The sequence below is a fragment of the Lontra canadensis genome, unplaced genomic scaffold (assembly GCF_010015895.1).
Source record: "Lontra canadensis isolate GAN:19392208 unplaced genomic scaffold, GSC_riverotter_1.0 scaffold164, whole genome shotgun sequence".
In the NCBI taxonomy this organism is placed as follows: domain Eukaryota; kingdom Metazoa; phylum Chordata; class Mammalia; order Carnivora; family Mustelidae; genus Lontra; species Lontra canadensis.
Genome location: NW_022631158.1, coordinates 1,805,755 through 1,833,129, shown reverse-complemented (window position 1 = coordinate 1,833,129; position 27,375 = coordinate 1,805,755). Strand labels below are relative to the sequence as shown.

The 27,375-nt window shown below is 47.0% G+C and overlaps 1 protein-coding gene across 7 annotated transcripts in view; it reads left to right on the top strand.

Annotated features, from left to right (window-relative positions):
* The window catches only part of NOS1AP (nitric oxide synthase 1 adaptor protein), a 260,575-nt gene that overhangs the window by 22,363 nt on the left and 210,837 nt on the right, over positions 1-27,375 (top strand). For 4 of the 7 annotated variants that reach the window (XM_032845453.1, XM_032845449.1, XM_032845450.1 and 1 more), the window contains exon 2: positions 3,063-3,155. The exons of the other annotated variants lie outside the window; for them this stretch is intronic. In XM_032845453.1, coding sequence (XP_032701344.1) covers positions 3,063-3,155 — 93 coding nt within the window. The remainder of the gene's footprint in view (positions 1-3,062; positions 3,156-27,375) is intronic. 7 annotated transcript variants of the gene reach the window in all.

The following is a 27,375-nucleotide window of genomic DNA, read 5'->3' as shown; positions in this document are numbered from 1 at the left end:
GGCTTTTGTAGAGTAAATTGAAGGGTATTCACTCTCTTATTTTAAGAAGTTCAGTGTTTCAGTTAGTGGGTTTTCTTAAAATAGAGGCACACATAAGTGGGGGTTTGTGTGGAATAATTGGGGAGTGGAACAGGGGATTTCATCCACAGTGTCTCTGCTCTCCCATGGCAGGATCAAGAGCAGAACCTGAAGGCCTGACCTTGTCCCACTGAACTTTTCACTCCGCCAGTGATAAATCTGATGTTTGTTGACATTTCTAAGAAAAGGAAGTGTTTCTCTGAGAGTCTGTGCTATCCATTGCACAATCATTTACAACTGGTGATTTAGTGGATTTCCATTTATTCATTTTCTCGTATTCTCTCCTTAATGGTCATCTTGCTTCTCTGGCCACGGAGACAGTAATTCATATTTGTGTACCTAGTGCCCGTACATGGTTTGGGTTCCATATGTATTACATGCATTGAGTGACCCTGGAAAAATGAAAGTAATATGTGAAAAAGAATACTCGAATTCCATGCATTATTGAGCATTAATAATTCCCAGATCCTTAGGAGGTGCAGGATGGCAAGCATTCCTCGATGAAATGGTTGAGAGGATTTGAATACTAATCCCCTTCTACACTCCCAGGCGCAGGCCCTTCCAACCACCTTCCTATGACAGTGACAGTAGATAAAACCACAGCAAAAGTGTTTTGCCATCAGAGAGACATGGCTCCTTGAGGAGGCAGGTGTTTGGCAGCTGCTTTTTCCTTTTCTTTTTTTTTTTTTGGAAAGATTTTATTATTTTTTTTTAAAGATTCATTTATTTATTTATTTGACAGAGATCACAAGTAGGCAGAGAGACAGGGAGAGTGGATGAAGCAGGCTCCCGGCTGAGCAGAGAGCCCGATGTGTGGGGCTCAATGCCAGGACCCTGGGATCATGACCTGAGCCAAAGGCAGAGGCTTTAACCCACTGAGCCACCCAGGTGCCCCTGAAAAGATTTTATTTTTAAGTAATCTCTACACCCAGGGCAGGGCTCAAACCTACAACCCCAAGATCAAGAGTCGCGCACTCCGCAGACTGGGCCCTCTAGGTGCCCCTGCTTTTCTGCCTCCTTCCTCACATAATCAGCTTGCTCCTGCAGTTTCTCAGAGACTTGAATTACTGTGTTTGATATGCAGGTCCTCTGAGACCGTTATTTCTACCTACAGGTAGGAAAATTAGGTCTTAGCCTCCAAGTGTCCTTCATCCCTTGGCTGGTGAAAGGCTGTTTCCAGCAGGACTGGGACTCCAGAGCCCCTGCCATATTGCATGCCATCTCTCCAAGCTGGTTCTGGAAAAATGTTCCCCCGCCCCTGGCACCCCCAGCAAGAGAACAAGTGGGAATGTGCTAAGACTAGAGGATCATGGAAGGTAATTTTATTATTGCAGTGGGTAAGTACTTTTTGAGTTCTATGGCAAGCCAGGTACAGTGGTAGGTCTTAGGGCAATAACATAAAATTTTTTTTTAAAAACTTATTTTAGAGAGCAAGTGCAAGAGAGCATGCCCAGGGGAGAGGCAGAGGGTGAGGGAGAGAGACTCTGAGGCAGGCTCCCCACTGAGTGTGGAGCCTGATGTGAGACTTGATCCCATGACTCCTGAGATCATGACCTGAGCTGAAATCAAGAGTTGGGTACTTAATCTGCTGAGTCACCTGGCACCCTGGGGAAGATGGACTCTAAAGTTCCTTTTGGCATTCCAGTTCTTCTGTAACTGAGAACTCATTATGTGTAACATGCTGGTCTACAGCCTTCCTCAAAGTTTGTTATGTCCACGTGTGTATCAGAAGAGGGACTTGTGCTCATGGCAGAGTATGTAGCTCAGCTCTCAGCCGATGGGTGGGACTGGACTGATTGTTACCCCTCCGGGTAGGAAGAAGGCCTTGCATACTCTTGCCTCACCCTGAAAGTGGACTTGGCTCTCTGATGGGGTAGCCCTGATGGCATCACAATCATGGGTTGGTTCCGTTGATCCTTCTTCACCATGCACGTGATTCCATTAGCACTAATCTCCCACTGGGACAGTGGCTGGGTTGGGGGGGCGGTGGGTGTTCTCTGCTTGCTTTGTAGACTTTGGGTCTCATTTAAATGTTGGCAGTGTGTGCGGGGTTGGATTTGGTCAAGCCCTGCTTGATTTATTCTTCCTGTGGAGCCCACAAAACCCATAAAGCAGAGTTAGGGAACCAGTCCCTAATCATGTTTAAGGCTAACCATAAACACAGTCTTGTTGATGGATGGTTTAATAAATATCCACTGAGCATCTGGTTTGAGTCTGTAGGCATTCCTGGGCCTGTTCACAACCTGGCCAGAGGTGGCTATAGACATGTGGCGGATTCTTGGACATCTTGAGGCCGTCTCTGCCTTTCTTTTGACTCTACAGGTTGAAGCTCAGGCTTGGCTCCATTTAGTGATTTTTCCAAGATCACACAGTTAACCGCTTTATTAAATATTGAAAGATCACTGGAGGGAGGTAAACTGACAAGCAATGTGTACTTGTTGCTTTGCTTCACACTCATGCTCACACTTGGTTTTCTTAGCTTTCTTTTCTTTCTTCTTCTTTTTTTTTTTTTTTGCTAGATACGCCGAATGTGAAGTATCAGAATTTACGTTTCCCTCATTACTAGTGAGCATCGGTTCTTCCGTTTTGCCATTTTTTTCTTCCTTGTGTGAATTGTTTGTTCCTATCTCTTATTTATTTTTCAATGGAGTCTTTAGTGTTTGCCTCCTTGACTTGTCAAAGACTTATCTGAAACCCGAGCTTCGTTATGAGCATTATGACGGTCTTCTTCCACTCTGGCTTGTCTCTTTACTATCATTGTCCTATCTTTTGTGGTATAAAAGATCTAGATTTTAATATAAAATGCATTGGTCTTTTCATTTATGCTTTCATTGCCTTTTAAGAACGTCTCCGTACTCTTAGATCCTAATGGTGCTATTCTATATCTTGAGTTTTATAAGATTTGCCTTTCCCATTTAGCTCTGGAATTTATTTTTATGCATGGCTAGAAATAGGAGTCTAATTTTATTTTTTCTTCTGTGTAGATAACCAGTTGTCCTGGCACCATCTTAGCCTGTCTCTTCACTCCTTTCGCTGCGTCACTGCTGTCCTATATCAAGTGTCTGCAAGATGTGGAGGTTTGTTTCAAGGCTTTACTGCTCTGTTCTCTTGGTCTCTTTGTCTCTCATTCCTTTAGAACCTCTATTTTAATTATTATTGCTTCATTATAAGTCTTCTCATTCAGTAGGAGGATTCCAACCTTATGGTCTTCATGATTTGTGGGACTTTGCTCTTTCCTAAAAATCTTAGAATTAGTTTAATGAGTTCTTCAAAAATCTCAAGCCAAAATGACAAGCCAGGGGTGCCTGGCTGGCTCATTCGGTAGAGCGTGTGACTCTTGATCTGAGGGTTGTGAGTTCAAGCCCTGCTTTGTGTGTAGAGCTTACTTAAAACCAATCAGTACAGGAGAAACTGATATAAACATCCTTATTTTAATCAGAATTAAATTGAACTTCTAGAATGATTTCGGTGATAGCTGACATCCTTATGATTGTCAGTCTTCCAGTTCATGAATATGGCATATCTGTTTAGATCTTCATGAGTGTCTTTTAATAAAATTTTATAATTTCTTCTCCACCTTTCACTGGATTGATTTGAACTGCCTTATGGTTTTGGTTGTTACAATAACAGGTATCTTTTTAAAAACTTTTCTAACTGGGAGCTGGTATTCTTGGCTTGTATGCTGTGGCTCTTTTCACAAGTAGGCCGTCTTACATGGTCCTCATCTTCCCATGGCAGAGGTCTCTCTGTTCTTCGGCTGGCCAACGACAGACTTTTGAACTTCTTATCAGAAATACGAAGAATCGTTATTACAAATGGCTCATAATCATATGAAGTTATGCTCAGCTTGATTCATGAAAGTAATCAAGATTACACCAGGATCTCATTTCTCACTGAAAATATTGGTAAAACTACAAAAGTTTGATCACCTACTCTGTTGACAACCTGCTGGGGACCTGAATACATACATTCCCACTTGCTGGGGGGAATGCAGAGCGGTGTCCTACCTGTCTTTGTAGGGGACTGAGCAGTTAACTAGTACGGTTAAATATGCGTATCCTCTTTGATCTAGCAATCCTAACTCTAGGCTTCTATTTCAGGTTTACTGATTTTTTTTTTTTTTTGGTTAATCTTAGAGAGTGAATGCATGTGTAGGTGAGCTGGGAGCAGTGCGCGGAAAGAAAGAATCTCTAGGCAGACTCCCTGCTGAGGTTGGAGCCTGACATGGGGCTCCATCTCATGACCCTGAGACTATGACCCAAGCTGAAATCAAGAGTCGGTTGCTTAACCGACTGAGCCACCCAGGCGCCCCCTGACAGAAATATTTTTTAAAAGTATGCATTGTGCTGTTGAAGCACTATTTGTACTAACAAATGGCTGAACATGACCCACATGTTCTTCCTGGGAGCACGGGGTGGATAGAGTGCGGTGTCTGAGGAAGGGAGGGGAGGGTGTGTCTGTAATGCAGTAATCTCTCGGATATATTAAGCAAAAGGGCAAGAGTCCGTTTATCTAAGAAAAGAGGGAATATGTATTTGCATTAAGAAAAATGGTGGGGCGCTGGCTGCCTCAGCTGGTAGAAAAATGGTGGGGCGCTGGCTGCTTCAGCTGGTAGAGCGTGTGACTCTTGATCTCAGCGTTGTGAGTTCGAGCCCCATGTTGGGTGTAGAGATTACTTAGAAATCTTAAAGCAAAAAAACCCCCCAAAAACAGAACACCAAAATTAAATGGTAATTAAAGTAATCCCTAGGAGAAGAGAAGAAATAACCTGGAGGGAAAAGGAATAAAACTTTATCTTCTTTTTTTTTTTAAGATTTTATTTATTTATTTGACAGACAGAGATTACAAGCAGGCAGAGAGGCAGGCAGAGAGAGAGGAGGAGGCAGGCTCCCTGCCAAGCAGAGAGCTGATGCGGGACTAGATCCCAGGACCTTAAGATCATTTCCTGAGACGAAGGCAGAGGCTTAACCCACTAGCCACCCAGGCGCCCCAAAACTTTGTCTTCTTTGAAGATTCCTTGTTTTGTTAGTTTGGACCTTGAATCATGTGAATTTTTTAACATAATGTTTTAAAAAAGCAAGCAATCCCAAACCAAGTGAAGTTGAGCTGGTTGGCATGACCCACAGAGAGAAACCGAGCAACTCTGCCAACTGGCTATGAACCACAGTGATTTGATTGTACATTCTTAGTGGCATACACCATAAAGATATCAGAAGTGTAGAAAACATTCTAGACTGATTTTAACATCACTGGTGATGGCAGTGTTGGCATTGATCTTCTGAGATCCTTTATATTTGTTGTGGGATAGAGTAAATGACTGATTATATTGGTAGGAAGGAAACACAAGCATGAGAACGAGGTTAGAGCAAATCTGCACTGACCTGAATTTGAATTGGATGTGCAGTATGAACTCATGAAGCATTTTGTTATTAAAAAATATGTTCTAGCTTTGTCTACTGGCAAGGCCAATAAACAATGATAGTGAATATTCTTGGTGTCCAGATCACAATTGCTAAATACCATTTCCCACTAAAAGGAATCCGAGCTTTTTGGAGAAAAGGCTGCTTTCAAATCTGGGGCAGGAGATCCCCAGGATGTGCCTGGAGCACCCCATTCCACCAGATAGCAGGGAAGCTATGAAGGAACTTTCAGGGTCCTGGTTTGTTTTTTTTTTAAGATTTTATTTATTTATTTGACCGAGAGATCACAAGGAGGCAGAGAGGCAGGCAGAGTGGGGAGGGAGAAGCAGGCTCCCCGCCAAGCAGAGAGCCTGATGGGGGCTTGATCCCAGGACCCTGAGATCAGGACGTGAGTCAAAGGCAGAGGCTCAACCCATTGAGCCACCCAGGCGCCCCTCCAGGGTCCTGTTGTAAAAGGACCCAGGAACCAACCTCAAGAGGCTCCCACGGGCAAACGAGGTGACATTCTGAGCATCATTAAAGATCATACTGGAGTAGATAGAAATAGATGACTCAGGATTAAATACCTGAGTTTATAATGCTACTGAAGAAAAGCCATCACTTTTTTAAAAAAAGATTTTATTTATTTATTTGACAGACAGAGATCACAAGCAGGCAGAGAGGCAGGCAGAGAGAAAGGAAGGGAAGCAGGCCCCCTGCTGAGCAGAGAGCCTGATGCGGGGCTGGATCCCAGGACTCTGGGACCATGACCCGAGCCGAACGCAGAGGCCTTAACGCACTGAGCCACCCAGGCGCCCCAAGCCATCACTTTTGTAGGATGCTTTGAAGTTAACTCATTATTTTGAAAACTGGTGAAGAAAAGAAACGTTTATGAAGGGTACTTTAGGATGACCAAGGAACTGGTGTAGGGAAAAGGAAGCATCTCTGTGTAGAAGTACAGCTAAGAGATGAAGAGGGGATGATAAAATCATATCATTTTAAATACTTGCTAAAATCCTGGATTTAGGTCGTGACCAGCAGTGTTGGACAACATGAAAGGGGACGCGAGCAGACAGGATATGCCTCCTGATGTGGCCTTGCCAAAAAAAAATGAGCCCTAATCTGATGAAGCCTCCAGATTTAACAGATGTTTTTAAATGCTGTTTGCGGGGCAGAGGAATCATCCCCTGACGGGATGCCATCAGCGAAATCTACACTGTGGAACGCCATAGGAAAGTAACCCAAGTTTTAAAATAATGACCAATAATTTATAAAGAAAAGATGGCAGGTAAACCTGTAGCTTAGAATAGACCCATTAACCTATTCAGGTGTTTGGACTTATTTGTACCTGAATTAAAACAGTTTAAAAAAATTAGAACCATTGGCTATTTGAAAGAAGTTGTAATGTTGGGTGAGATAACGGTGTTGCAAGTGTGTTTTTCTTTTCAGATATGTTTAAAGAAGGGTCCTGGGGTGCCTGGGTGGCTCAGTCGTTAACCTTCTGCCTTCAGCTCAGGTCACGATCCTGGGGTCCTGCGATTGAGCCCTGCGTCGGGCTCCCTGCTCCGTGGGAAGCCTGCCTCTCCCTCTTCCGCTCCCCCTGTCCGTGTTCCCTCTCTTGCTGTGTCTCTCTCTCTCTGTCAAATAAATAAATAAAATATATTTTTTAAAAAGGCCCTTTATCTTTTAAGGATTTATTTTATTTTTTAAAGATTTATTTATTTGAGAGAAAGCACGAGCACACAGAGGGAGAGGGAGAAGCAGATTCCCTACTGAGCAGGGAGCCCAATGTGGGGCTCAACCCCAGAACCTTGGGACTATGAGCCGAAGACAGCTGCTTAACCGACTGAGCCACCCAAGTGCCCCAAGAAAGGTTCTTTAAAAAAATGTATACTAGTTCATTTTCTTTTGAAATAAGAGGTCAGCTGGGATTCGCTTTAAAATGAAGGGCTGATGAGGAAGTGAGTGAGTGTGGATGAGACCAGAGTGGTTGCAAGCTGGGGGTGCCTGAAGTTGATGACGAGTTCATTAGAATTCATTCATTGGTACTCACGCTCTACTTTTGTGTGTGTTTCAGGTTTTCAGTGGTAAAGCCTTAAACGAAAGTAGAATTCTTAGCATAAGTACGGCTCAGATGAATTTCTGAAAAGTTTTGTCAAATGAGAATTTTGTATGAACCGCATTTTCATATCCTCTTTGTACATTAGAGATATAGTTCTGGAGGGAAACAGAGCACATGCTGGGGGTCCGGAATTAGTGCTAGTTTTGGTTCAGTGATTTAGCTGCTCATGCAGACCCTGAGGCTCATGACTGCTGAAGGGGGTTGCCCCAAGTTTGCGCCCCTGGAGGATGGAGGACCATTCATAGGACGGCTTCTTGGTGTTGATGATATTTCTCTTGTAGTCTTGCTCTGTCTTCTCTCCTCTCTACCTCCAGCCAACTGCAGACTGTAGAGTCTCTGTGGATGGAAAAGAGCTGGTTTCTCGATCTCCAAGTGTTGTGGGGCCTTTGAAGAGTCAGCCACCTAGAGGTGGTCTGTGACCTCCCAAAGTCACTTGGACAGTTAGTGGGAGAGCTGGGATTCGAACTCCAGTCTCTGGACCTCCACCACCCTGTACTTGACACCTTCTCTTATTTGGGAAGTTAAGTTCTGCCTGTTGTTTCTCCACATGCTGAGAGGTGACTCTACTCTTCGTTGAGCCTGAAATATGCTCTTTCAAGAGTTTTTTGCCCTGAATAAATCATATACCACCGTGCCTGTCTGGGTACGCATTCACTAGCCAAATGAATTTCAAGATGACCAAGGAAATGAGCACTGCTTCCAGGGTCTGAGGACTATTAAACCAGGGACAAGAACATTTTTTTTAAAGATTTTATTTATTTATTTGACAGAGGTCACGAGTAGGCAGAGAGGCAGGCAGAGAGAGGGGAGGGGAAGCAGGCTCCCTGCTGAGCAGAGAGTCCGATGAGGGGCTCGATCCCAGGACCCTGGGATCATGACCTGAGCTGAAGGCAGAGGCTTTAACCCACTGAGCCACCCAGGCGCCCCCTAAGAACATTTTTAATATTGATAATACTCGTAAACATGGTGCCTTAATGTTTAGAAAGTGTTTCACGTAAATCTACCATCTTGTTTGTTCTTCACACCTGCGGTCATCAGTGATGGAATGGCTTGTCAAGCCGGGGTCTCCTGACTCCAAGCTCCATGCTGGCTCCCCTTTGTCGCACTGCTCTATCCTTTAGCAGTAGTCAAGAAGTTGGATGGTATCTTTGGCTGTCAGTGGCCTGTCATCGTTATGGTATAGGCTGCTGCCATCACCGTCTTCATTAAATGAGGAAAGATCACTACTGATGTCAACTTAGGACTTCATGTTTGTTAAGCGTGCTTGGAAGCTGGAGTCCTAAGATTTTAAAAAGCCTAATTCTTCTACAAACCTGGTGGCACATGTATCGAAACTTTATTAGTTGTGTGATCTTGGATAAGATTAGTTTCTCAAGGTCACAATGCTAATGAGTGGAGGCAGCATTTGAACCCACAGGTGTCTGATGCCAGGGCCTGCGCTCTAACTGTGAAATCCATTCACTGACATTTATTCATTCAGTTAACAGATTACTGAGCATCTACTCTATGCCGGGTACTTTCCAGGCACTGGGGATGTAGTCGTGAACAAGACAGACCCACTCTCTTGTCCTTAAACAAATGATGACTTGCAGGCTGAGACAGAGTAGAGTAAGCAAGATATTTTTAGGCGACGATGAGTGGTTTGAAGGAAATGAAACTGGGCTGTGTGATACAATGTCTCGCGCATATGACTGGGGTGCTGCTTTAGGCTGGTCAGGGGGCTTCTCTGAGGTCAGGTAGGACTTGATGTGCTAGACAAAAGAGGAAGTGATCGCTTAAAGTCGTGCAGTGGGAGCTTGCTGGGTGTGTTTGGGAGACAGAAAGCGTACAGGAGAGAACGGGAGCCATTGGATAGGGAGGGTTGCTTGTGGTCATTGCTCATGGTCATGGGTCTAGATTTGCAGCGAACTTCCTACCTTCCCTGTCCAAGGCCCCTGGGGATCCAGGCAGGCATGGCTGGGGCAAGGACTCTTGCCTTTGTCCATGGCGTAGAACACATTCAGCTGTGACCAGTCCCGTTTCTGAGAAACCAAATCCACTCCAGACAAGTGGCGTGTTTCTCTAAGACTCTTGGCTCTCTAGTCTCAACACCGGTAGGTTGGATCTAAGTTGTGGAGACCTAAAATGTGTGAAAACGATTCCAGGGTCTTTTTTTTTTTTTTTTAAAGGTTATTTATTTATTTATTTACTTGACAGACAGAGATCACAAGTAGGCAGAGAGGCAGGCAGAGAGAGAGGAGGAAGCAGGCTCCCCGCTGAGCAGAGAGCCCGATGTGGGGCTCGATCCCAGGATCCTGAGATCACGACCTGAGCCAAAGGCAGAGGCTTAACCCACTGAGCCACCCAGGCGCCCCAACAATTGCAGGGTCTTAAATGACATCAGGAGGAAGTGACATCAACAATGTGACTTGGTTGCCAGCAAAGTGGCCACAATTGGAGGCTTTCCTGTTGGAGGATGGAAGGAGAGGCAGACGTCTGCCACGTAGGAGGAGGACGTTCCTGGCCCCAAACAGAAGAGGCATCTTGGGAAGCTGAAACATGCCCTCTTTTGGGGAGAGACTCCGCGGTCCTTGTGAAGCATGGATACGATGGTTTGAGCGTGGCTGGAGGCAGGGGAGGAGCTGGACGTGGGTCATCGCTGTGGGCCTTCCAGCCCGTGGTTCAGATGGCCTCCTTGCCAGGCTGGCAGTCGTTGGTGATGTTGGTTAGTAGCAACTTGAGGGAGATACCGGACCCCCAGTTTTGTTCCTGTCTGCCTCACACACGAGGCCCGGGCTACGTTGCAGCCCCACGTAGGCTCCCTGACTGACTCTGGGATCGTTCTTATGCTTAGTGGCGTCTTACTTAATTCGGTTCCCGATTTTCCAGCTCACTGGCACCATCTGTCTGCAATCACACTTCTCTGAGCTGCCTCCTTGTCACCAGCCTGCCTGCCTCGCTGATGGGCTGGGAGCTGGTTGTGTTCTCTGTACTTACTGTACTTGAAAATCTTCGCTTGGCATGGTCCGCCGAGGGACGTGGCAGCATCTGTGGAAGCCAGCGGAAGCCTCGGAACGGAAGGCTCGTGCTGTCCTCTCACGCTGAGATGTCCCGGCCTCCGGCGCAGGTGCTTGCGAGGCGGCTCTGGGTTCCAGTTCCTTTGTCACTGGGTTTTGTCTGTGCAGCCTGGGCCGCCTCTCGTCACACCTTTGGACCCTAGTTCTTTGATCTCTGCCCAGGTTGACAGGATCAGACCCATGGCTCTCCAGAGGGCCCGCCCAGCTCTCGGATCATTCAGAAGTGTCCTTAGCCTGTGTTCCGCGCCCTCAGGAGCACCTCGGACTCTCCGGGGCTGACGGACTTCTCAGGGCTTGCCCTCAAAGACCGTCTGCTGTGCGTGTACGTTTTAGAACCTGGGACCCAAGAGCTGCTTGGCCAGTTTTGTCAGGGGTGTGAGGAAGCTGGCACTTGTGTGAAAAGGATGTGTGTGTTTTCCTTGTGTTTTTGCTACTAGGTTAAAGTGTTTGCCCCAAGATCTCCCTCGAGTGTAGGCGTGCCTGTGCCATCGCCGAGTGCGTGAGCACGGTCAGCATGTTCAGGACGTAATAGCTCGTCTTCACTGGTACTACCTATCGCCTTCCTAACAGCTGCACTGTGCTCTGCGGTGGAAAGATGATCGAGGTCAGAGAGGAAACAGCCTTCTGCAGATTACGTGGCTCTTCCGTGGTATCTGGCTTCAGGGCTGTTGCTGCTCCTGGGCTGGGCTGGGCATCTCCGAAGAGGGCTGTCGGCTTGGCAGGTGTCTTGGGGAGAGGGTGGAGGGGGGTAGGTGGGGATCACCGAAAGAGGCCAATTGAGATAGGATCACAGGTGAGCATTCCTGGTGCCTGGAAATGGGGCGAGTGTGAGCTCTTGCCTCTCCTCTCTGTGGCCTCGCCGGGAGAGGTGGGACTGGAGGCTGGCAGTGGCTAGGCTGTGGCGGAGCTCGGCCCCTATGGTAAGTACAGTGGTCACAGCAGGATGGAGGCAGACCAACTGTGACTTAGGTCTTAGGTTGTGACTTAGGTTGGTAGGACGTCTATACATCGAGCCTATGAGAGTGCATCGGGTGCCCCCGTGGAGTCCTGCCAGCCCCAGGGTGGAACGTGGTGTGGCACTCAGGCCACCAAGGAGGTTGCTGCCTCTCTCCCGCCCATCCCTCTCCTCCAGAGAGGGCAGCCGTGGGAGAGCGTCTGCCTCTAATTTGCTCTTGAACGCCATTCCAAGGTAGGAGAGTTAAAAATATATTTTTTAATATTCTGAAGGTAATGTCCTTGTAGAGAGTTTGACAACCTAGAACTTATGCAGGAAAACCATAAGGCGGTGGGAGAAGATGGCAAGTGCTGGGGGGGAATATGGTTTCCTTTCCTACTCTGTGATTTGAGTGTATGTGCGAAACATGGAGCCACTTTATTTTTTTATTTTTTTTTTTTAAAGATTTATTTGAGAGAGAGAGAAAGAGGGAGATAGAACACAAGCTGGGGCAGAGCACAGGGAGAAGCAGGCTTCCTGCTGAGCAGAGAGCCTGATGCAGGGCTCGATCCCAGGACCCTGGGATCATGACCTGAGCCGAAGGCAGAGGCTTCGCTGACTGAGCCTCCCAGGCGCCAGGCATGGAGCCACTTTAAATGAATTCTCAATGGAAAGGACTATGGTGCCTTCTGTCATGAGCCCCCCAGTGCGGGAAGAAGCCGTGTTGCTGTCCTGTGGGGCAAGATCACTCGGCTTTGCAGGAGTATCAGCCAGGGTCGACCCAGGAATGGTTGGTCGGAGAGACCTGCGCAAGGAGCTTTACTTCAAGCCGCTGGCGCAGGTGATGGGGGGACCGTCCAGTAACCCTAAATGTTCCAGGCCGGTCGCCAGGCTAGAAGTCGTGGGCACGGATGGAAGCTGCTGTCCACAGGCAGAATTTCGTCTTCTGGAGTCCTCCGCTCTGTTCTTGAGGGCTTTCAACCCCTTGAATCAAGCTCTTCCAGATGGTCTAGAATCCCCTGCTGTCCTTGAGGAGGATCGTGGACCTTAATCACACGGACAAGGTATCCCACAGCAGCACCTGGATTAGTGTTTGGTAGGATGGCCGGGGACTGTATCCGAGCCAAGACGACATTAAAAAAAAAAAAGACCCCCCAAAACCCATCATTTGGTAAAGTATCCTGTTTGAAAATTAATTTGGAAAATTGAGTGTATCCTCTGCCTTGCTGACCCAAGCTCGCCTCCCAAAGCCCTCCCTGACTGAAGAGGTCTAAAGTGAACCCCACGGATCTCCCCTGAACCTCTCCACCCAGAACGTTCTGTTTGGTCTTGATTGTATGTGTTTGTACTTTTTCTGAAGTATGTTGAAGTCTCGTGTATCTGTGACCTTTCCCTGTGACCAGGGTGGAAGTTCTTGCTAGTGGGGGGAGGGGTGCTAGCTTCTGCTGCCTCCGTCTGTCTGTCTGTCTGTCTCTGGTCTTGAATGCACACAGCAGTGCCCTCCCAGGCTTCTCCATGATGGATGCTGATGACTTCTCCCCAGGGCCCAGGATGGCCAAGGTCCTTATTCTAGCTCCTTCTGGAAGAAGAAGCCATTTGTTTTGTTTGCTTTTATTCATGCAACAGATATTTTCAAGTGCCCCCCCGCCCCCTCCATGAGCTCGGGGTTTATCTTTATACCAAAGATCTAGCCAGGAGCAAGACAAGTGTGTTCCCTGCTCCTTTGGAGCCTTACAGACGGCCTGGGTGCTGGGGATGTGGGCAGAGGAAAGGAGAGGAACAGAGCCTTATCAGTGAAACAGGCTAAGTTTAGATAGTGCTAAGCGTGATGAGGACACAGAGGAGGATGCTGGGACTAAATCCAGTCCCTTCCTGAGTTCAGATAATGACTTCTGAGTTGTGTGACGTTGGGAAAGTCCCTGTGCCTTGGGGAGCCCCTGTTCCATTCCGGGTAAGAATCGCAGGTGTTTGCAGTCTGGGCCACCACCTGTTGGGACCGTTACAGGATTTGGGGGAAGAGGCCAAGGAGGGGAACTGTCCAGAAATCCTTTGGAATGGCTGGAGCTTTGCTCCTTAGAGTATGGCTTGTGGGTCAGCATCTGAGTCGCTGGAGATCTTGTTGGAAATACAGCCTCTCAGGCTCCGTCCTAGACCCGCTGAGATAAGCCTGCATTTTGCCAAGATCCCCAGGTGACCTGTCTGTCACCTGCAGTTTGAGAAGCACAAGGCAGAGAGGCTGAGGGCAGTTCAGAGGCCGACAGAGCAACTTGTAGGAAACCGTGGATTCAGGAGGGAAATGAGGAGAAAAGCATCCAGAAGGTCCGTTTTACAGGTTTTATCCTGAGTGAGGTCAGTCTCTGAAGTAGGGACTGCTAAGAAACCAGCTTCTCCCCAGATTGCCAGTTGGTGTGACCTCATCCGGGGAGGTCAATCCCAAGCACATGCTCTGGTGTCTGGGTGTCAGATGCATAATGCAGAAGGCTGCATGGAGCGGAGAAGATCCAGAAACCAGAATTGGCTTTTATCAAAAGGACATTCAGGCTGCCGCTGCTGGATGTACACTCCTCCTTTGCTTCAGGAATGTTCCCCTTGGAGTTCTAGGTGCAGCCTTCCTCACACCAAGCCCCGGCCTCCAGGTGTGGCTGCGGACACAGCCGCTGTCCCCGTCTCCAGAGGCTGGCAGAGGGCTCCCCTCTGTGTGCCGGCCATGGTGTCCCCATCTCCCTCTAGTTGTGACTCTTTGAGGACTGCGGTGTGCTGCTCGCCTTGTATTCTTGATGCCTTGTGGGAGATGACTCGATCCTCTGTCCGTGTTTCCAGAATGGGCTGCTGCCTGGTGGATTTGCGGCAACAGCGAACCCTACCTGTGGGTTCCCTGTTTGCGTGCACTTGTCCCCAGGAGGGCAAACTTTTCTCCCTTGGGCATTGCTGAGTCCCGTACTTCGGCTACGGCTTAGAAAGTTGTTGGGTGGGCTGGTGGCTGCGTTGGATAGCTGCCTGGTATGTTACCTTGAAATCCGTTCCAGCTGGGGATGACTGTGGAAGCTGGGGGGCTTTCTTCCAGAAAGATTTGTGTCCTGGAGGTAATGCATGGGAAGATGACAGAGCACCGGCGTAGTTGGTGACTGAACACGTTAGCTTCCTGGTTTGTTGACTTGGGAGCTGATCCGGGACGGGTGGGTGTCTCAGAAGTTGCCACGTGCAGTGTGAGGACAGCTTCACTCCCTCGTGCCCTCCCTCCCTGCCAGCATCCTTTGTGACAAGTACAGTTTCCTCCAAGACCCACCCTACCCCCCCACCAGCCATGTGTTTTGAGGCTCCCACGTAGACCTGTGGTTTCTTTGCGGGGTAAGCCTGCCTTTCACTTTGGAGCAAAGGGGCAGCCTTGGTTCCTGTGTCTGAATCACAATTAATCCTGTTTCATTTTCTAAGTTCCTTGAGCTCTCCTGCAGCTTCTTGCAGACCGAACACGCCACCGTGCCCGGGAGGGAGCCCGGAGTTAACAGCGCCCCGTGGACAGCGTTAACCCAGCTCTGGGGCGTTATCTGATCACAGAATGCTGGCTTCGGTTTCCTGGGGACGGGAGCTCATTTTGCGCATCTTGTTCCGTGTGCGTCAGCGGTCCCTCCAGAGGCTGGGGCTTCCCCACATCCCTCCCGTCTCGATCAGATTAGTGGCGGGCCCTAGCGATGGGCTGCGCGCGTGCATTTCCTTGCTGTGCTGAAACGGGTCTCAGTCTGGCTCTGACTCTTGGGAGCTGACTTAGGAGCTGTTTCGTTGGTTGGTTGAAACTGCTGAATTCTTGCCAGGTCCTTCATCGCGACATTTTCCTTCTGTAGACAGGGAGGTATGAGCCCACGTGCCCCGGTGCTTGTCCGTCCTTGTTCGGAGGGAGGGAGGGGAGCGTGGGGAAGCCCACATCCTGGGCCCTGGCAGCTCAGAGTCAGCCCCGGACTCCTTGGGGCCCCAGCCGCCCCTCAGGTGGCACCGCGGACCTCCCTCCTCCGGGCCTTTGAGACGGTCGCGGAACCCATAGATGAACAAGTGGGCCAGTGCTCGGAGTGAGAGGAGGGGCTGCTGCCCCGAATGCACTTTGTCAGGCTGCTGCTGGGAGACAGTTAGGTTCTCCCTTGTGCTGAGGGCCCTCCTGGGAGCGGTTGCTGGGACTGCACCCCTCCTGCCCTCGGGAAGGTTCTGTGCAGAAGAAGCTGCCTGGCCTGGCACATGTTTGTGTCACATGGGTATGTGCGCTTGTACGTGTGGACACAGAAGGGGCTCTCACTGCCCCCCTGGGAGTCTTCAAGACCCATCAGGGGTTCTTGCCATCCGAGGGCAGACATGTCCATGGACCCTTTGTCGGCCTCGACTTTCTTACCATGTAGGAGTCCGCGAACCTTCCTCTGTCCTCCAGGCCCTGGCACGCCCTAGGGTCCTTCTTCCCAGAGCTGTTGGAGGAGCTAGAGGGAAAGAGAAGGAAGCCGTTCATCAATATCAGCTGCTTAGCAGGGCTCAGCCTTGCTGATACTGCGTTTGACTCTTCATTTAAAAAAACAAAAAGCACACCGCTCTTGGCCTGCTTTTCCTGCAGGATGATCAGTATCTGTAGACCCTTATGTCTCCCCAGCGGTTTTGAACTTGCTCCCCAGTGTACTGAACACCCACTGTGTGTCCAGGGCTGTGCACGAGGTTGGGGTCGAGGTGGTGGGCGAGTGTGTGTTCCCCAGCCATGAGTCCGAGCTCTGCTCTGGGTGGATGCTTTCTCGGTCCTTTGGAGTTGTCGTCCCTGGGGAAATCTCACGGGAACTCTGGTCTCTCTCCTCTGAAAACTGCTCATAAACTGAACCCTTATATCCCATTTCAGGGGGCCCCTGGGGCTTGTGAGACATTCACAGGCATTCCTAGGACCTCAACGTAGGGGCCACTTGTCTTGAGGATAGGACCAATCACTTCGAGCTGCCTGCTAATTTGTTACCCTCTGCATTTTGGGGGTGTAGGGATGCTAATTTCTAGACCCTCACAGCATGTTCTCCTTCTTAAGAACAATCTAGAAACTGGACCATTTCATTGTCCTAATAACCAGAAGAGGGTCTGCTTGGAGTCCAAGAAGGGTTGGGGGTATGTCCATAGCCCGTGAGGGAAGGCAGGGAGAGGTTTGGAGGAAGTTTGTCCAGACATTCCAGAGAGGTCTTTGCCCTCCTCAAGTTTGGAAATGGGGTCTGGACTCAATGCCTGACACAGGCAGTGTGCTGTCTGCTTCACAGGGAAGGATTTGCTCCGTGGCCCTAAGTGTGCAGACAGGGAGCCTGTGTGCCGGGATGTCCCTGCTTTCAGCTTCTGTTTACATAGAGCTGACGTCGCTCGGTTTACTCCACATTCTACAAAAGCCAAAAACCAAAACAAAACACCAAATGGCAAAAAAATAAGCAAAGGACTTGGATTGCTGCTGTTTATTTTTTATTTAAAAATTGCCAGCATCAGGGCGCCTGGGTAGCTCAGTCGGTGAAGCATCTGTCTTCCGCTCGGGTCGTAATCCTGGGGTCCTGGGATCGAGTCCTGCATTGGGCTCCCTGCTTCTCCTTCTGCCTTCCCCTTTGCCTGATTCTGCGTGCATGCTCTCGCTCTCTCTCTCTCTCTCTCTCTCTCTCTCAGATAAAATCTTGAAAACAAAATTGCTGCATGAACAGGGTTCAGTCAGCTTTAGTAGGAACCTACTTGTGTGTGACTTTTTTAATGAAAAATTGTGTGAAACAGGGGATGGGGCTGAAGGGGACACTTAGGATGAGCACGGAGTGATGTGTCATCGTTGAATCACTAGTGTGCACCTGGAACTAATACAACACGGTATGCTAATTGCACTGGAAGGAAAATTAAAAATTAAACTGGTACACCCCCACACACAGAATCTCGTGATACCCCTTTCTGCAGCGGGAGCTTTCTCGTGGATTCTGGAACACTTAATAGCCGGGGCTAAGGAAACTCTGCGTCTGTGAGGTGTTGGAGGGTAGAGGAGGTATTCCTGTTGGTGCAGGGATTTCTGGAGGCATTTGGAATTGCCTCGAGTTGTCCTCTGAAGACTTGGAGAGGGAAACATCCCAGGGTCCTTGGCTTGTTGGACAGGAAACGGAGGGCAGAGGGGAGGCAGCGGGGATGCTAATAGCCGGCATATGGCCAGAGGGACCAGTGTGAACCTAGTCCATGAATAATAATAGGATGTCTCCCTTGCTGCTGGTGAGGGCATAAATTAGTGCAATCTTAAGAAATCGATTTGATTTTTGCGGCTTCTGGGTGACGCAGTCGCCTAAGCGTCTGGCTCTCGGTTTTGATCTTGGGTCACGATCTCTGGGTCTTGAGATTGAGCCCCATGTTGGGCTCCTCGCTCCGTGCGGAGTCTGCTTGGGTTTCTCCCTCTCCCCACTGCGTGCTCACTCGCTCTCTGTAAAATAAATTTTTAAGAATACAATTTGATTTTATGTATGTGTACATAGGTGTGTGTGGATCCTTGAACATTTTTCTAAACTTTTCACCAAATAACTCCTGTTTTGGGGGATCTAGCCTAAAGAAATAGAAGGGATTTTGTGCATGAGTTCTTCAGCCCAGTTTCCCAATAGTGAAGAGTGGAAGGACAGCTTAAGGACTCACAACTGGGGAATATGTTATGCAAATGACAGTTCGTTCAGATGATTGGCATTTGGGTGGCCATTAAGCTTGTTAATGGGGAAATAAGGAGAGAATGGGGGATCTGGTGCTGGAGATGAGGGACGAACCCTTTCAGATCCCACCGCTCTGTCCCCCCCCTCCCCTGCCGCCATGCCCCATACCTTGTTAACAGGTGCTTCTCCACATTCTCCACGTAGAACCTGTGCGCCCTTGTTCCCGGATCTGCCTGCTGCCTTCCTCAGCAGTCTGCCTGTGACTCTGGGCTCTGGCAAGGGTGGTGTTGGTGCCTCTGCTCTCTGATCCCCGTGTTCCTCTCTTGGATGTGGGTTTCCTGTTGACCTTCAACTCCAGGGCAGAACTCCTCCTTAGGAGTTAAGCCGAAGGATCCCTGGAGAGCCCCGTTCGGGGTATAGTGGGATGTCTTTCTGCTGAAGGACTTGGAATTTCAGGGTATTCTCATTTGAAAAATTGCATTTGTAAGGGGTAGACTGATCTGTTCAGAGTTTGGGGGAGTCTCTAGTCCAGCTTCCTCATGTTGCCACTGGGGAAACTGAGACCAAGTGACTCTCTCCAAATGTCACAGCTGGTAGTTACAGGTGCGCCTCCTCCCTTTGATAGAGGACCACAGCTGAGGACATGGCTTAGCCCTCTATGGGTGCTGTGACTTCGGGGGAAAGGTGAGCATCCTGGTGGGTGCATCTGTAAACTGGAGGTTATGATGCGTTTAGCACCATGCCTGCCATATTTTAAGTGTATCTACTATAAATAATGAAAATAACAGTGATGGCTCAGCCTGGGTGGCTCAGGTGGTTAAGTATCTGCCTTCTGCTCAGGTCATGATCCTGGGGTCTTGGGATTGAGCCCCACATTGCAGGGAGTCCATGCTCAGTGGGGAGGCTGCTTCTCCCTCTCCTCTGCCCCTCTACCTGGCTTGTGGTCTCTGTCTCTCTGTCAAATAAATAAAATCTTTAAAAAAAGTACTTAAAAGAGTAACAGGGAAAGTAATTTTTTATTCTTAAGGAGTCTTCTAGCATTGTCTGGACCTTCTGGGGATGTAGAACCCTCTCCTGTTTAGGGATGTGGGATAATTATTCAGATCATGTCCCCACGTGGGAGACATCTAGTAAAAATTCAGTATTTGCGGTTAGAGTGGAATAACCCTTTTCTAAACAGTTAGGACCATTTGAAACAAACACTTTATAATGCAGGTGAACCTCTATTTTAAGATAAGCTCGTATTTGAAAGCTGGAATCTATCAACAGATTAATTAGAGTGATTACCATAATTACAAATGACTGTCACTTGGCAAAACAATTTCACAGTATGTTTGTCTGATTGGATATTATAAAATGATTCACCGATGGTTTTCCCTTGGAAAATAATTAGCAAAATGAAGACTATGTAAAGCAGGGCATGTGATCTGTTGTTAGAATTGTCTTCTGGTGATGGAATAAATGTCCAGAAAGCATGGTTTCAGTTCTCAGTATTTAGAAACCCTAATGCTAGAACATATAATAATCTATCTGGTGGGCATATAAGAAAATGAGAATTAACTGTTCTAATCTTTATCCCATGGAGGTTGTCCATAAATCTTGAATTCTTGGGGAGAATAGTGAGCTCTCCAGAATCCAAGGTCCCATTGTGCTATGTGTGCGGTAGGTCTTTGGGAAGTCTATTGTAAGAAATTTTATTATGAAAAAATTATAAAATCCACAAAACAAGAACAGATAATACAATGAACCTCTGAATACTTACTGAAAACATTTACCACATTTGCTTTATCTATAACTTACTTCCCTTATTTTGTTGAAGTATTTTATGGTAAGTCATGAGATCCTGTTTCCCCCACTATGTCCTAGAATATGAATTTCCATAAAAAGGGGGACTTCTCTTACGTACCTAAAAAATTAGCTACACACTCCTTATACTTTGTCCTTTAAATTGCTGCAGTTGTCTTCAGATGTCTTTTTATGCTTGGTTTGTTGGGGTGAGGATCCAAACACCGTATACTCATTGCACTGGGTGGTTAAGGACTCTGGGCTGTTAATCTGGAGTAGACTCTCCTGCCTCCTTTCTTTAACCTTTGAAGAAACTGGTTCAGTTGTTTGGTAGAATGTCCTACAGTCTGGAAAAAAAATTTTTTTAAAAGATTTTATTTATCAGAAAGAGAGAGAGAGTGCAAGAGAGTGAGGACAAGTGGGGGGTCAGGGGGAATGGCAGGCAGAGGGAGAAGCAGACTTCCTGCTGAGCAGGGAGCCTGATGTGGGGCTCGATCCCAGAGTCCTGGGATCATGATCTGAGCTGAAGACAGATGCTTAACCGACTGAGCCACCCAGGCACCCCTGGACTTCTATGAGACCCGTGAACACATCCATAATGATCTCTTCAGTGTGTTTCGTTAGTTTTGCAGCTCTTACTCATTCGAAGCTCCTGTTGTCTCCTGTTTTGATAGCAACGACTCTTTAGGTTGGCTCTTGGTCCTTTTGACATGACCCCATTCACTTAAAAAAAAAATGTTTCCTATTAGTTGTTATGGCCTCCCAGCTTTGTGATACACTGAGTTCTCCTAGGCTGATCTGTACATTTCCTAACCCAGACCTAGAAGCTGCCTCTCCCTCAAGGAGACCTGTTTTCATAGAGAAGGATTTTAGAGACCACAGCTCAGGTGTTGGTGGGGGAGGGGGTACTCCTTGCTTGCTTCTAGGCCTTTTCACTGTTAGAATTAGGAAACCTATATTTCTTAAAGTTTATATTGCCATTTCCTATTTTAAAGAACGTACACATTTTTAACTTATTTAATTTTATACCTGTATATTTTTATTATTGAAAAATCTTAGTTCCTAACAATATTATTTGCCTTAAAATATATAGAATATTACAATATATGGAATACTTTCCCAAAAAATACCAAATTGCCACTACCAATACTGAATAAATTTTATAAGATTTCATCGTAGTTCTGTCTGTCCTTAGAATATATTCCATCAAGTTTTTACTGCCCAAATACTGTGTTCTAAAGGCCTTTGAAATACTGATTTTCCTTATGTTTATCTGCATTTGTTTCAAACTTTCACATTGTTTTTGAATAACCTAGGACTACAAATTCAAAGCTATTCACATGGTATATTCTGAGATGCTCGACCATCTACCCTGGGTCTTCCCCCAGCCTCTATGTAAACATTGTTAGTTTTGGATAACCTTTTCAGTTTCTCTTGCAAATGTAAATATATATAATATAAAGTTGACCCTTGATCAACAGGGATTTGAACTGTGTGGGTCTGCTTATATGTGGATTTTGATAAACAGAATTCATTACTGTAGGTTGAAAGAACAGGACAATGAACCTCTAAACTCTCTACCTAGGTTCCCCAGTTTTTAATAATTCTGCCATATTTGTTACATCTTATATCCACAGTTCTGTTCCATTTGAAAGTCAGTTGTAGAAATTATGTACTTTCTCACTGAATACTTAGATAAATGTTCTAAGAACAAGGACAAGCCACTTGTAGCTACATAATACACAAAAATACACAGTTTTTTGTTTCTGCTATGATTTCATGTAGTTTATATGCTTTTCTATAGTTAAATTGATCTCTTAAAGCTTCTGGAGTTTGAAGCATAGTAAGAAATGTGTAAGAAATGTAAATAAATTCACCCATGTTTTCTTTTAGTACTTGGATGGTTTTTTATTTTTATTAAAATTTAATTCAGATCTCTCATTTGCTGTCCTAGTATACAAGATGAAGTACAGATCTGATTTTGTTTTTCTGCGTGCACTCTGGGAGTCCCAGCACTATTTGTTAAGTAAATCTCCCCCTACCATGAAACGATAACCTTGTCTTTATTCTATACTTCATTTCCATATACACTTGGGGTTTTCAGGTGCTTGCATTTTGCATTGTCTTTTGGGGACATATTCATTCAGTTGAATTGTTTGATTTCAGTTCACTCGATAATCTGTTATCCTGCAGTTCCATTCTAATCACGAAGTATTCATTCCTTGTGCTTATTTACAAAATGTTCATCATATGAGAATGAAATATTCAGTGGTATTTTATTTTTTTAAAGACTTTATTTAGTGAAAGCGAGCACAAGCAGGGGGAAGGGCAGAGGGAGAGGGAGAAGCAGGCTCCCCGATGAGCAGGGAGCCGTCTATGGGGCTCGATTCCAGGACCCTGGGATCACGACCTGAGCTGAAGACAGACACTCAACCCTCTCAGCCTCCCAGGTGCCCCATTTAGTGGTATTTTAAATACTGATCATTTTCTTCAACACTCTCCAATATCCCTGAATGAAAACTCCTCAAAAAGAATTTGCATTCCAAACTGAAGTTTATCTGTAATCTTTCTTTAAAAGGGGCAGGTTTTACTGTTTTATCTTTTTCTCTCATTTCCAAAAGGTAGGAGTATGTGCTACTTACAGTGTAACTTAACTGATACAATGTAGCATATGAATTGCACAAATAGGGAAAAATTTGTTCCACATTCAACTTGTTTCCTTTCATTATTTGAGAGAGTCTGTTCAAGCTTCCAGATTCTTGAGGTGAGGTCAGCCTGGGACTTCCTGGCTAGCTGATTACTTTGGCGGGGTGACTGTTGAGTCACCTAGGGCTGGGTCCTGATGAAGCCATTGATTGTTTCCCCTGCCCTGGGAGTCTCCTTTGGCTCCGATAAGCCCTGGCTCCATTTTTTAGCCTTTACTCTGCACACACGGATGCACGGGGACTTGAAGGGGCTAAACATACTGATGTTTGTGAATGTTCCCTCAGCTCATGCCCCGGTGGTTTGAGTCCCCATCTAAGCTTTCCCCTTTGTGTTTGTGGTTGTCTGTGTGTGCATAGCTGCTCTCTGCTCCCGTTTAGAGAGGTTCCGTGTGGAACCGACCGTTCTAGTCTCTGTGCTCAGTCTCTTAGAATTTCATGCTCTCCTTTGGCCTGTGGCACATATGCCATGGGTCATTCTAGAACTGTTTCTGTAGCTCTCCTCCCTCTAATTGAATAAGCTGGGCTTTTTGTCATCTGACCTCATTTTTGTTCTTTCCGATCAGCTATTATCGCTCACTTGCCCTTCTCTGCTCCGTGTCCTATCATGCCACAAGCACACCATTATGCTTTCCTACCTCTGTCTCCTGTGTCCCGTCTCCCACTTTCCCTGCCTGAAATGTCCTCCCTTACCACCTCTTTTGTCCATTTGTCCTCCTAGGGCTCAGCTCAAAGGCTCCATCCCTGGAAGCTGCCCCTAATCTCAGCTTCCTAAGCAGCTCATACAGTCTTTGCAGAACTCTTCCGATGGGAATGCCTGCCCTCCCGAGGCTGTGAGCTCCTTGGGGCAGGTGATCCCATGTCATTACACTGTTCTCTCTCGGAAGCCTGTGCTGGGCCCAGAGCAGGCACTCGCTGGGCGTTGCAAGATGAATACATCCAGAAATGCTTTAGCCCTTGGAGCACTGCCGAGTCTTGCTCTGTTTCTCTGGCCCTGACGGAGGTGTCATGCTCAGGTGTACCACACTAAACCATGTCATGCGTGTACGGTCTCTGGTTTGTTCTGTGCATATTAACCTTGCCTGTCTAAACTGAGTCCCCTGAGGTCCAGGACCTCTCTCCCGCCATCAGGAATACACTTGTCAGCTGAATTGTTGCTCATAAGCCTTCCAGCAGCGGAGGTGCTGTGCTAGGCTTCCTACATCTTAGCACCGGATTTAGTCTGGCAGTGTAGGCCGTTCCTTGAACTGTTCTAGGAGCCTGTCGATATTTCAGATATTGGCAATAAAAACAACCCTGGGAGGAAGGTGGCGTTTTCTCCATTTTGCAGACCAGAAAAAACAAAAGTACAGAGAGGTTGAGTAACTGGTTCCAGTTCTCTCAGTCTGTAAGAGGCAGAGCTGGGATTTGAACCCAGGTCTTCTTAACTTTTGAGGCCACAGTGCTCAGGAGCACAGAGGTATGGCATGAGGTTTTCCTTCTCCCACAGAGTTGATGGTGGCACTTTGCATCTAGCGGACGCTCTCTGTGTTGCCATTGGAGTGCTGCTTATCAGCTTTGGTTAGAGGCGATGAGTGTTCACCTGCTCTGCTCTGTTTCTCAGGCAATAGCCACATGGCACTTGCTGAAAGCCCTGTTTTTGTCACCTCCCAAGAATAGGAGGAACAGAATTGAGTGCATTAGGGCCATCTCTGCTGTGATTTGACATCAGGTTACAACGTCCGAGGCCGGAAACAGGCCTTTCCAGAGGCTTGCTCTCTGTTGAGCAGAAGGAGACCTTGCAGGGATCCTCTAGTCATAGACTTTCAACTTCGGCTCTGTAAGGCGGCTTCACAAGGCAGGTACCACATCGGTTTTACTTTATTTTTTTAAAAAAGATTTTATTTATTTGACAGAGAGAGATACAGTGAGAGAGGGAACACAAGTAGGGGGAGTGGGAGAGGGAGAAGCAGGCTTCCCGCCAAGCAGGAAGCCCGACACAGGACTTGATCCCGGGACCCCGGGATCGTGGCCTGACCCGAAGGCAGCCCCTTAATGACTGAGCCACCCAGGTGCCCCTGCCATGTCAGTTTTATTAAAGAAAATCAGCAGCTTGTACGGTGCCTGCTACATGCCGTGCTCTCTTGTTCATGGAGGCTGAGCATCAGAACCAGCTGGGCAAGTAAAGAACAGAGATTCTCAGATCCCACCCAAGGCTTAGCAGGTTAAAATTTTCTTCACTGGGCTCCAGTAGGTCTGATAGACCAGGTTTAGCATCTACAAATGTAGTCCTTCTCCATCTTTCTGCAGAAAAGAGAAAACGGAGACTTAGGGGAATGGATTTGGAAAAAGACGGGATTGTGAGTGAAGCAAAAATGCTTTTCTATTGTCTTACTGTTTTCTGAGGCCAGAGGAGTTTCCCTTCAGATTTCTGTGGGTGGGGTCAGTGAGTGTGGCAGGAAGGGGGTCCCCACAGGACTTGTGTGTGTTTTGTATTAGAACATTCGGATGCCTGCTTATCTATACTAGGTGCTAGGTGTGGGGCTTCACAAGGGCTTTGGTCTTGGGGTCACTTGATTCGGTGGGGAGCAGATTTATAAGCTAAGGATTGCATTAGAGCTGACACGTGACAGGACAGAAGGGGGAACACAGAGCTATAAGGGTCTTCATTATATCAGCGGCTGAATTAGATGGGCCAGAAACCGTTAAGTTTGTGATTTCCCATGGAAAGAGGCTTCTCATTTAGATTGGTAAACAGGCTGACCCAAAGTACAATGTCCTTGCAGGGACATTTCCCTGGGAGGTTGGAAAGCTTTCAGAAGTGATTTGATTTAGTTACTGTCCAAGCTCAGCAGAAACAGCCTTTTTTATAGGCCTCCTGAGCTATTCTCTGGGTTCCAGGGTTATCCAGTGGCATCTTTTTTTTCTCGATTATGATTTAGAGGCAGAAAAAGCACCAGATGGGAGTCAGAAGCTCTCCCTTTCCGTCCCCGGGCTGCTGTGAAACTTGGGGCAGGGGTCTGCACTTCTCCAGTCCTCAGGCTTCTCGCCTGTGAAATCGAGCCAGCAACAGTGTCCGCTTGTGCTACGGGGGTGATTAGCGGGATCCAATAAAATCAGGCGTGAAACTACTTTAAGAACTGTAAGCTGCATCATGAAGTCCTTTGTGATTATCAAGAAATTCAGTTTGAGAGTAGTGGGATGTATGTGTCCTAGACCCCCGGACCTCAGGGTGTGCGTGAAAAGGTGTGCCAGAACCTTCTCGCCATGGTGGAGGGCGGAGGGAAATGTCAAGACCAAGTCCCTGGGAGGGAGGAAGTCATGGACCATCTGACTCAGCCAAGTACTGGGTGTATTACATCAAACAGTACTCCTTCAAGCAGAAAGTTAGGGCATCCACAGACTTGGGGAGGTGAAGCCTGTTGGAGAAGGGGCAAGTCACCTATGCCTTCCCTGACGAAGGGGCTCCATGGGAGGCTCATGATAGAAGATTTAGGTCTGGGGGGACTGGGTACGTGAAGGTGAAGCAGTGCTACTGTGTACAATCATTTTCTCTCTACCTTGGTGAGATCAAAGGAGAAATGACTTTGGTGGAGAGAGAAGTGGTCAAGGAAACCTAGATTCCTCCCTGAGCTTCAGGTGTGGTGAAACGTGGAGGATCACCTTCGGACGGAATTACCCGATGATGTGAGATCATGGGAATGGGATGACTGTGATTTAATAATAGCACTTAATAAATGTTCGCTGCAATTTCAGCTCATTAAAGTAATATGGGAAGTGGTGGTAAATGTGTTCTGAAACTGACATTAGTGTAAAATGTGCTGATGATGGCCTAATTCCCACATCTCCATATTGGTTCCTTCAGTCCTATGGGCCGTGAGCGGCCTCTCCTGGGCTCCAGACCCCTTCAGTTTACCCCACTTACCCAGTATACCCAGTGTGCTAGGTGCTGTGGTGGGACAAAGAGCTGTCTTCTGAAACCAGAGCTCTCTGCTTGCTAAGATTTCTGGCTTTGCCTGAATGTGCCCGGTTTTCTTTTTGTGCTTGGAGCTACAAGTCTTTTGTCTTGTCCTTTATGGTCTCTTGACTTGTCACCCAAGTGAAACTTTGGTGTCTGCGAGATCCAGTGGAAGTTGTGAGGGAATATCACGACCTGATGTGTTGGTTGAGATTTCTGAGTCTATTGCTTTGGTTCTGTCCGTGTTCACTTTCTAGCGGTCATTCACCTATAGTACTCCAGGGGTGTGCTTGTTATGTGAGCCCACTGAAGTTGTCTATGTTCTTGGTGTTCAAACTTAGACATTTTGAACTAAACTCTTTAACAGCAAAGGCAAGTCATTGTTTTATTAGATATCCCGTATTTGGTTATACTTTCCAAACTCGTCACAGGAGACCCTTTCAATCCCATCATTTAGTTGATCCCTTACCCGTCTTAATCTATTCTTGATAGAACCAACTCCAGGAGATTTCATATCCCTCTTGGTTACCATTGTGTCTGAACCCAGAAACCATTTATAGTTTTCCCTAAAATCTATAAATGAGGTCATGCTATTTTGTTGTTCTTTTGTTCTAAAAGTGATATTTTATGTGAATGAGATTTTAGAACAATGTCTTCTTTTTATAATATGACAGCAGTATAAATTATTAATGTTTATTATTTTATGTGGTAG